Source organism: Rhamphochromis sp. 'chilingali' (assembly GCF_963969265.1).
Source record: "Rhamphochromis sp. 'chilingali' genome assembly, chromosome: 1".
Classification (NCBI taxonomy): domain Eukaryota; kingdom Metazoa; phylum Chordata; class Actinopteri; order Cichliformes; family Cichlidae; genus Rhamphochromis; species Rhamphochromis sp. 'chilingali'.
The window spans coordinates 65,390,996-65,401,156 of record NC_137929.1 but is presented as its reverse complement, the minus strand read 5'-3'; the positions used below and the strand labels follow the sequence as shown (position 1 = coordinate 65,401,156).

Here is a 10,161-nt window from a genome sequence, read left to right as displayed (position 1 = left end):
GGCTTCTTTTCAGATGTAGTCTGAAACACTTTCAGTTTGTTGAAAATTGATGGATCCTTAATGAATGGGCCTCAGAGCCGCCCTCAGTGTCTAATGTGGACACAAAGTTTCAGGTTAAATGCACAAATGAGGTAAGTCCTGTATTCATCCTCGTCCTCTGCTTCTGTTATTATTCATCCAGTCTGGCTGCAGACCTTAGGTTTAGTAGTGCAAAGGATAAACATCCTAAAGGTCAAAGTTCAGTTCATTTTATTGATAAAGAGATAAGAGTGTGTTTTACAGGATAATGTGACATGTCATAAAAGTTGGTGGCAGCAGCTGAACTCACAGTGTTAGTCCTGTAAAACACTCATATACAGTATTATTATTATGAGTATTTATTGTATGGACTCTAACTGTAAACTCAGTAAAGGGAAAATATTTTAGCTCAAACACCAAAATTCATTCACGTTAGATTTTTCCTCCACAAGATTCAGATTTTATTGCTGGCTTCTTCATAAAGTTGGATCTGACTTCAGTGTAAATGACCTTTGTCTGATGTCTCTTATTTAATGAGCTTGTTTCTCCTGCTTTTCCTCACTTTCCTCACAGTCTGCCCCGATCTGATCGAGGTTAAAGTTTCTGTTGGAATGATCTGAGCAACAGACGTCCTCCCTCACTGAAGTGTGAAACTTTGTGTGGTTCACAGTGTCAGTGAAGCAGTGTGAGAGTGTCAGTAGATGATCAGCAGAGGAAAGTGAAGCTGCTGTGAGCTGATGTCCTGAAGGGCTTTTAAAGAGTCTCTGAGTTTGACAGGAACATGAAGATGTTTGTGGTGTTTGTGATCCTCCTGCACGGTAAGTACACCTTCCTCTCTCTGCTCTCATCATCAGCTTTTCTTTCATCTCTCTCTCTTTAATGTGTTGAAGTGCAGCAGGAGGAGATTTCCATCAAACACTGGATTCTGATTCAGATCAAACTAACGATCCAAAGCAGCAACTTTCAAATCTCTGGATTCTTCTTGGTGCCTTTCAGATGAGCTCATGTTACAACTGGTTTTCCAGTCAAAGCACACAGATCAGAATACACAGCACTTGGACTCTCGCACACTCTTGTTGGTAGCTGTTTCATTCAGCCTGATCTGTATATATAAACTTTGTCAAACACCTGTGATATAGTTATTTCTAATCATCCCTGTAAAAAGAACAGTTGGCCCACTCTGCTGTACAACATTGCTTCAGTTCATTGAGGTTTTTGGACATTTGTTTATGCAAAGCTCTCTCTTAGTTCCACCACAGCATTTCAGTTGGGTTATGGTCTGGACTTTGACTGACCCATTGCAAAATCTTGATTCTTTTCTCCTTCAGAGATTCAGACATGTAGATTTGCTGGTGCGCTTCCTCCAAAGGACATTGTTCCAGAAGTCATGTGACCTGTACTGCCACGTTTAGAAAAGAAGCTTTGTCCTCGTAGACTTCTGCAAACTGTGTTTATTTGTAATACAATTTAAGAGGCAGTTGTTTGGTTTGCTTGTGTTTGTATTTGTGCCAGGACCACCTGTACATTTCACTAATAATGTTTTGTGCATGAATTGCACATCAGCTTTAAGGGTTTCTGTGCAGCAGCTGTTACAGCTGAACTGTTTGATCATTACTTTTGACCTTTTCAGCTGTTTAATTACACATTTCTGATTCAACAGGATATTTATTTTTTTATTTTTTCTCCTTGCACAGTGGTCATCTGAGTGGCATCTCAGACTTCAGAGCTCAGAGTGAACGTTGAACGTCGCTTCACTCAGACATTTACATCAAAAACTGTTGAACAAACCAGGAGAGAGAGAAACTGAATCTTTTCACACTAAATTTTTATTCTCTGCTTAACGTTTTGTTGATCAGGAGAAGCAGGATTAGGATCTTGGGCAGAGTTTAACCCTCCGTTGTGCGTTATGTGAAGGAGCTCCACTTGTTTCTGTGGTAAATTAAGCTGCAGACCTTCAGATTTTCCAACATTGGCTTCGTAGGTTAGTTTTCATGAACCCTGTTCATTTTTGTGGTTGGTCATATGCTGCCATCATTACACCAACACTGCATCAAAAGTCTGGTCCCTTTCAAAGGTCCCTCAGGTCCCGCTTACATGGATAGACTGAGTGTAGAAGTTGCAGATAAGGTAACCTGCATTCCAGCACGTGGATGCTGACACAAACTCAAAGCATGCTGTTAATTTGTCTTTCTGCTTGTGTGTCCTTACAGTTTCCCAGCATGCCCTGGCTGTGGTGGTGGAGGTGTATGAGGAGGCAAAGTCTGTTCTGCTGCCCTGTCAGTACTCTGCTATTATTCCTGAGAAAAATCCCACAGTGATGTGGACTCGCAGTGATCTCAGTCCCACGTTTGTCCACCTGCGACGAGAAGAAGGTGATGATCTCAAAAAGCAGAACCTCCGCTACAGCGGGCGCACATCAATGAGGCCTGATGCTCTGGAGACTTCAGACTTCAGCCTCACTCTGAGAATACCAGACCTGATTGACAGCGGCGTCTACACCTGCTCCATCAGTGATGGGAAAGAAGAAACAGGACAGAGAGATGTGCAGCTAAAGGTCAAAGGTCAGCAACTGATTATTTAAAAAACAACTGCTTACCACATTTATGAGAAAATACAGGGATTTAATACAGTTATTATTAAAAAAAGAATTTCACACTGTACTGAATGAATTAGCTTTTCTGGTTTACGTTATTTTCACTCATTAAAAGGTATAAAATATCAACTGCACAAAAATATACTGCTATAATGCATCATGTTACTTTCTCATATTATTTGTGGTTTGGCCACTGAATTGATTTAGATTTTGCTTTGCTTTGTTTTGGTGGGGTTGTTGTTTTTTGCTTTTTATTTCTTTTCCAAACACCTGATAATAACCTACACTCCTAGAGAGCTAAAAGCATTTACATTGCACATCATGCATCCATCCTTGGAAAGCACAGCTGGTTGGTTATTATCATGTTGTGGTCTGTTTATACTGTAGGTGAACTGCTTTCCATCAAACACCAGGATTTGGTACTGGAAGACCTCCAACTGAATAAAATACATATGCTTTCATTAATTTTGAATACTTATCAGCAGATTTAACCACAAAAACAGGGGGCAAAATATTTTGTGTATGAATTGCCATTTCTTCTTTTCACCTCGAGATGGTCCAGGACACCCAGGCTCAGGCGACCGAGGACCCTCAGGATTGGGTTTAGACAGATCGGTACCCTCATTTGGTCATGCTGTCTCCTCTGACAAGCAGGGCTTGCAAGCAGAGACTTGGGCAGGGCAAGACCAAAAAAAGTTTTTGTGTTGACCAGGGCAAAAGCTGACACCAGGGACCCAGCGTCAGCAGACAAAATCTGTTACTAGCTTGGACCTAGATGCACCTGATTCTCAGGTTACACAGGTTTCTCAGGGATCTCTGATTGCTCCTGCTGGGGCTACACAGGGCTCATATCCTGTTTCTGTTCCTCACCCTGAGCACCTGCTGATGTTAGCACAGGCAGGGCCCACCTGTAGCCTTGGGCTGTCTATGAAAGAAGCTGGTGAATTGGTGCAAGGGTGCGGAAGGAGACAGAGGGCAGCCTGGCTATTGGTCTGGTGAGAGGGTGGCTGGCCACAGGTTAAGCCAGCCCACCCTCTTTACCAGAGACTAAAGTGGAGATGGGGCACAGTTGTAAGGATGTGGAGCCAGAGATGACAGGTGAGGTGTGTCTAGATGGTGGGTGGAAGCTGGGATTACAGTCTCTGGAGCTGGGTTTCCATAATAATCCCCTCATGGCAGAAAGTTTCACATATAAAACAATGATGTGCACTTAAAACTTCAGTCCTGAAGTTTTTCAGAAATCTTGAAAAATATTTTTGTGGCCCCCATAAATATTCACCCCTATGGAAAAATTCTGGAGGTTCCCCTGTCCTTAGCGCGTGCCTCTAAGATCTGTTACAAACAAACTGCATATTACATAATCGGCTCTCAAACCTGGTCAGCAATTCATTTTGATTTGATCAAAAATAATTTCAAACAACTTCAATAGCAATTAAATTAAATGGTACTAGTCTTACAGAGTAAGCTGGTGAGTAACATATTTCCAAGAAGTACAGTAACCTAAGCAGAAAGTTAGCGGCCATCCAGGTCTTTATGTCTTTTAGACATTCCTGCAGTTTTTCTAATTGGTGTGTGTTATCTGGCTTCATAGAGCTGGGTGTCATCTGCATAGCCGTGAAAATGTATGCTATGTCTTCTGATGAAACTGTCTAAGGGAAGCATGTGTTAATAGAACTGGTCCTGGGACTGAACCCTGTGAAACTTTGCATGAACAAATGAGTGACTATTAGATAGATATGATTCAAATATGATTAATAAATGGTAGGACGTCCTTGAGCACTCTTGCAACTCTGAAACCTGCTGCTGTCTGTCATGTTGTGTTTGTTGTCCTCTCAGTCTGTCAGGTGGAGGTGGAGGAGGGGGTGGAGTCTGTCCAGCTGCCCTTTATAAATACAGAAAACCTGCCTGAAGATGCTAAAGTGGAGTGGAGACACTATGAACCATTTAGGACCGTTTATGTGTATCAAAACGGCTCTGACCAGCCTGACAAACAGGACCAAGTTTATGTGGACCGAATACAGATGAATGAAGACCTGCTGAGAACTGGAGACCTCAGTCTGACCCTGAAACAGCCCACAGAGAGAGACAGTGGAGAATACAGATGTGAAGTGGACAGCACACAGATCTACAGATACAAAACTGTGCTGCTCAAAGTCAAAGGTTTGTGTGTGTGTGTGTGTGTGTGTGTGTGTGTGTGCGTTTGTGTGTGTGTGTGTGTGTGTGTGTGCGTTTGTGTGTGTTTGTGTGTGTGTGTGTGTGTGTGTGCGTTTGTGTGCGTTTGTGTGTGTGTGTGTGTGTGTGTGTGTGTGTCTCTGACTGTCTTGTGTCTCCTCTGCAGGGAGAGTTCAGGTCCAGGATCAAACAGGGGACATCAGGAACAGAAGCAGCTCCATTGATCCGACTCCTCTGATGGCTGATCAATCAGTTTGATCTGTGTGTTCTTTGATTATTGATCAGTGATGTCAGAGTGGAGTCAGTGTGATGTTGTTGTTGTGTGTTTGAGACTTTTAGTGTCCATGAAGGTCTCTGCTGCCGTAGATCCTCTGAACTGTGACAGAGGTCTCACTCTGGAGGAAACTCTCAGCACTTTCCAGCAGCTCCTCCATCATGGAGGACGTTCCCTCACTGTAACAGGTGGAGGAGAGAGGAGAGGAAGCACAGGTGGATCCTCTGAGGAAGAGGAGCGTTCCTACAACCACATGATCACATTCAATTCAATTCAATTTTATTTATATAGCGCCAAATCCCAACAAAAGTCGCCTCAGTGCGCTTTATATTGTACAGTATAACCTATAATAGATACAGAGAAAAACCCAACAATCATATGACCCCCTATGAGCAAGCACTTTAGTGACAGTGGGAAGGAAAAACTCCCTTTTAACAGGATGAAACCTCCGGCAGAACCAGGCTCAGGGAGGGGCGGGGCCATCTGCTGCGACCGGTTGGGGTGAGAGAAGGAAGACAAGATAAAGACATGCTGTGGAAGACAGACAGAGGTTAATAACAGATATGATTCAATGCAGAGAGGTCTATTAACACATAGTGAGTGAGAAAGGTGACTGGAAAGGAAAAACTCATCATCATGGGAATCCCCGGCAGCCTACGTCTATTGCAGCATAACTAAGGGAGGATCCAGGGTCACCTGGTCCAGCCCTAACTATATGCTTTAGCAAAAAGGAAAGTTTTAAGCCTAATCTCAAAAGTAGAGATAGTGTCTGTCTCCCGAATCCAAACTGGAAGCTGGTTCCACAGAAGAGGGGCCTGAAAACTGAAGGCTCTCCCTCCCATTCTACTTTTAAATACTCTAGGAACAACAAGTAGGCCTGCAGAGCGAGAGCGAAGTGCTCTAATAGGGTGATATGGTACTACAAGGTCATTAAGATAAGATGGGGCCTGATTATTTAAGACCTTGTATGTGAGGAGCAGGACAATAATGAATTACAGTCGTCCAGCGTGGAAGTAATAAATCCATGAACTAGTTTTTCAGCATCACTCTGAGACAGGATATTTCTAACTTTAGAGATGTTGCACAAATGGAAGAAAGCAGTCTTACATATTTGTTTAATATGAGCGTTGAAGGACATGTCCTGGTCAAAAATGACTCCAAGTTTCCTCACAGCGTTACTGGAGGCCAAGGTAATGCCATCCAGAGTAAGAATCTGCTTTGATACCATATTTCTAAGATTTTCAGGGCCGAGTACAATAACCTCAGTTTTATCTGAATTAAGAAGCAGAAAGTTAGCAGCCATCCAGGTCTTTGTCTTTAAGACATTCCTGCAGTTTAGCTAATTGGTGTGTGTTATCTGGCTTCATGGACAGATAGAGCTGGGTGTCATCTGCACCCTGTTGGCTGTAATGTTAGGGTTTATAAAGCACATCACATTCTGTACTGAGACTAAACATCTTTTAAACACTTATTTATTAAATCCACACTATGCTTTACAGAGAGCGATAAATCTAAGTTTTTTAGAGCAAGGCTCCATGATGTAAATCAGCCTTAATACATGTAGTGTAGTGTTTCATGCCCACTTTGTGTTGTTTTGAGTTAGTCTATGGACATTTCACAAATCGCTACAGGCAGGACTATGTGAATAAGCACTCAACATGTTTGACATATATTTTTATAAGGATGCTTACAAACATGCACTATTCTTCTTAAATAAATCCCAATAAATGTATCTTGCTAACGTTTAATGTTCTTCTTCTGTGGTGTTTGTGGTCTAAACAACACCCCTGAACCAGGATTTGAGGCTTATTGAGAAAACTTCAACTTCTCTATTTTATTAAGGTCGTACACATCTTGTTGGAGTATATCGCCATGGTTACTGAAGCTGCAGCGATAATATGATCTAGAGAGGTTAACGTTTGAGATTAGACATCAAGGGGTTCAAAACCACAAACTGGACTCAGATCTCTGGGAAAGAGTCTCGCTCTTCCTGGGGGAGGGTCTGCAGGTTTTAAGAGCATCTAAATTCTTTATCTGATGAGGATAAGAAATACACATTCTCAGAGAGAATTTATTCTTGATTTTTTGATGGCTAAAATTTTAAAGCATTTTTGTGGTTCATGAACATCAGGAAGAATTGCAGAATGTGAAACTGAAATTACTGCGTCCAGATGATCAGAAATCATTTGTGGGATTTCTTTACCTGGGTTATTGAGCATGCATCGAGTTTTCCTGTAATCCAATGTTTTTCATAGTTTGGTGCATCTGAATCATTTGATGGTAATGAGGTAAATAATGAGCCGACATTTTCCTCATGACACCAGCGATAAGCTCTGGACCCTCATTTTACCTGAACACACCTACTGCTGATTCAGGAAAAATGTCCACGTTACCTGGTGAAAGTCACACTTTGTAACATGCGGTGGAGACGACGCCAGCTGCAGATGTGTGCAGGTGGATAGCAAATGAGCAACAACTTCTAACTTTCCACAAGTACTCATTTATTTCAAATATCAAAAATAAAAGCGCCAGCTCTACCACACACGAGAGCACACTAGTCCGCGTATGTAGCCGCTATGACTGGTGGACCTAAATCTTCACCACCACCTCTTTATACATACAAGCAGAAAGGGGAGTGAGCGGGTCAGCGCTCAGGGCACAGAAACTAAGCTGGCTTCAAACACCCTTTATTTTCATAAGAAAACACAGCCAGAATCACAAATACAAGTTAAAATTCCCCGTATACAATAAGAATAGTGTTTGCAACCCGCTAAAAACCCTGCTGGCAGAAATAACTATACACTATTAAAACAAGGCTAAAACATGTTTTCCATATGCTAAGATTACCCTCCCATAGTCCCATAATCCCACAGTCCAGCCACACATGGGCGAAGGGTCCTTATCTGAAAGAGACAGGAGAGGAACTTCTCTTCCGGTATGATAAAACTCGCCAGCAGCAGACCAGGGAGGAGGCTCCTTTCGCAGACCTGTCTCCTCCTGACAGCGCGTCGCCGCACAGTCCCGCCCCACTCCACACTTGAACACGGCCTCCCTCGTCTCACCGTCAGATGCAGGCAGAAGGGAATCCCTGCCCTGTTGTGCATTGCGGCCATCGCCGCCCACTGTTGCTGTTCCTGCGTTGGGACTGGATCGCCGAACGACTCGCGGCACCTCACAGTCAGGCAGCAGTTCCTTCCACACCCGTGCGGTAGTGATGGGACGTTCTGTATCGAGGCTTCGGAGCGTGTGTCGAGTAATGGAGGGGGCGTTTCCGCGAAGCGCGTATCGAGGCTTGCTTCATTTATGGGAGGAGCTGAAAATGATGACGTCCGAAGCCTCGCTGCCCGGCTGTACCACGTGACTGGTTCATGAAGTGGTTCGAACTTTGCTGCGAGATATGACAGCGATATAAACCCCTCAGACTTCATTCAAAAATGTGGGTGTTTGATGGAGAGTTGCGGTTAGTGAGAGTTTGGAGACCGTATGGAGGTTTATGAGAGTGAGGAAAGTCAGGAGAGAATGGAGCCAGCTAAGAAGAGGAGGATGTCCTCCCCTGTGTGGGAACATTTTGATCTTATTCCTCCCAACAAGGTATGTAAATTTCTACAGAAGATGTATTTTCATGATACTGATGGTGCAATACAATTTATGTTGAGCTGTCTTGACTTTTGTACAAGGTGAAGTGTTTGCTATGTGCCAGGGAGCTGGGATATAACAACAACACCTCATCCATGCTTAGGCACTACAGAGCTTTGCATGAGAATAAGGGGGACACCGATTGTGGAGCAAGACCAGGTGAGCCATCAAATGCAATGATAATATAGGATGCAGTAATGTTACTAAATGATATAACAATATTATACAACTGTTATAAGTTACGTATGTGATATTTATATTTGTGCTTTATCTTTATTGTCTTTCCTCAGGAGAACAATCTCAAATAGATGAAGACCTGGTCAGCATGGTGATTGAGGACTCCCAGCCATTTAGCATTGTGGAGGACAAAGGATTCAAAAGATTTGTTAAATCATTAAATCCTAGCTATGTTCTCCCCACTAAAAAGGTCATAAAAGCAGTGAAAATTTAGTTTTTACAGAATAAAATGTGAACAGGCAGGACTGAGGCTCAAAGCCTCAGTGTGTAGCTGTCCATACCTCAACGTTACAAAAGCACAACCACTGTCCACACCCCAACCACACCTCACCTCACAGTAAATGATCATTTCCATTTTAAGCATTTCCAAATAATCATTTTCCATACTGCCACTATAAATATACACAGTATACTGCCATCACTACAATATACATGTTTTACACACTCCTTTTGTTGTTGACATTTACAGGCTGTGTGCAAAATGCCACACTCTTCAAATTCATACCAGCTATTATTTTTACGTCCAGTAGGTGTCCTGCTAGAGCAAATGAAGCTTCATGAAGCTTCGCGTTGGGGTGAACCAATTGGATGAAAAGCTTCAGTGCTTCATGGGGCTTCATCTGCCCATCACTACCGTGCGGCCTTGCACGCGTTCCTTTTTCTCCTGCCCACCTTTCGTGCGTCACTCCTCTCTTTGTCTCTGCGCTCGCTATCCCCTTTAACAGGTCAACCTGGCGGCTGATAGGCCACCTTGGGGAACGCCCCCACCTCACAGGTGCCTACAATTGTCTGTTTAGTCCGCAGTGAATTAAAGGAACATGGTACAACATTAACACACATAATATAAATATGAGGATAAAACCATGCCGTATAAATATAAACAAACATGCAATATAAATATCACAATAAAATCATGCAAATAAAATCAACACTATGTACCAACACACAGATTGATAAAACATAAAAACACAAATTTCCACTGTGTGACACGTACACAACGAAGAAGAATAAAAACGAGGGTGACCTACCAGTCATGACACAAGAGACGCCACCATGCGGCGATACACTGCATTACAACACGCCACTGCTGAGTAAGTGTATTTGTAATGTTTTATCGTAAGTTTAATCAATAAACAAGTTCAGGGCGCTGAGAGTTTAGTTTGGAGATAAGAGGTGTTTGAGCAGTGCAGCTCCCTCAGATAATACATATGCCAGTGAAAGTTAGTGATGT

The 10,161-nt window shown here is 42.8% G+C and overlaps 2 protein-coding genes across 2 annotated transcripts; both read left to right on the top strand.

Moving 5' to 3' along the window:
• Nucleotides 1–711: 711 nt before the first annotated feature.
• Nucleotides 712–5,655, top strand: LOC308405447 (uncharacterized protein). The gene is made up of 4 exons (XM_080896110.1): nucleotides 712–836; nucleotides 2,229–2,579; nucleotides 4,448–4,771; nucleotides 4,950–5,655. The coding sequence occupies exons 1-4, from the start codon at nucleotides 800–802 to the stop codon at nucleotides 5,039–5,041; spliced, it is 804 nt and encodes a 267-aa protein (XP_080752236.1). The 5' UTR covers nucleotides 712–799; the 3' UTR covers nucleotides 5,042–5,655.
• A 1,896-nt stretch (nucleotides 5,656–7,551) lies between these two features.
• On the top strand, nucleotides 7,552–9,556 carry LOC308405481 (uncharacterized protein). Its single transcript, XM_080896157.1, has 3 exons — nucleotides 7,552–8,648; nucleotides 8,735–8,852; nucleotides 8,984–9,556. Exons 1-3 carry the CDS (start codon nucleotides 8,541–8,543, stop codon nucleotides 9,142–9,144), a joined length of 387 nt encoding a protein of 128 aa, XP_080752283.1. The 5' UTR covers nucleotides 7,552–8,540; the 3' UTR covers nucleotides 9,145–9,556.
• The last annotated feature ends 605 nt before the right edge of the window (nucleotides 9,557–10,161 follow it).

Excerpts from the sequence above, each read along its gene's own strand:
- LOC308405447 (XM_080896110.1), top strand. The coding sequence starts at position 800 with ATGAAGATGTTTGTGGTGTTTGTGATCCTCCTGCACG. Across the intron at positions 837-2,228 it reads GTTTGTGATCCTCCTGCACG|TTTCCCAGCATGCCCTGGCT; the intron begins GTAAGTACACCT and ends GTGTCCTTACAG. Across the intron at positions 2,580-4,447 it reads TGTGCAGCTAAAGGTCAAAG|TCTGTCAGGTGGAGGTGGAG; the intron begins GTCAGCAACTGA and ends TTGTCCTCTCAG.
- LOC308405481 (XM_080896157.1), top strand. The coding sequence starts at position 8,541 with ATGGAGGTTTATGAGAGTGAGGAAAGTCAGGAGAGAATGGAGCCAGCT. Across the intron at positions 8,649-8,734 it reads ATCTTATTCCTCCCAACAAG|GTGAAGTGTTTGCTATGTGC; the intron begins GTATGTAAATTT and ends CTTTTGTACAAG. Across the intron at positions 8,853-8,983 it reads CGATTGTGGAGCAAGACCAG|GAGAACAATCTCAAATAGAT; the intron begins GTGAGCCATCAA and ends GTCTTTCCTCAG.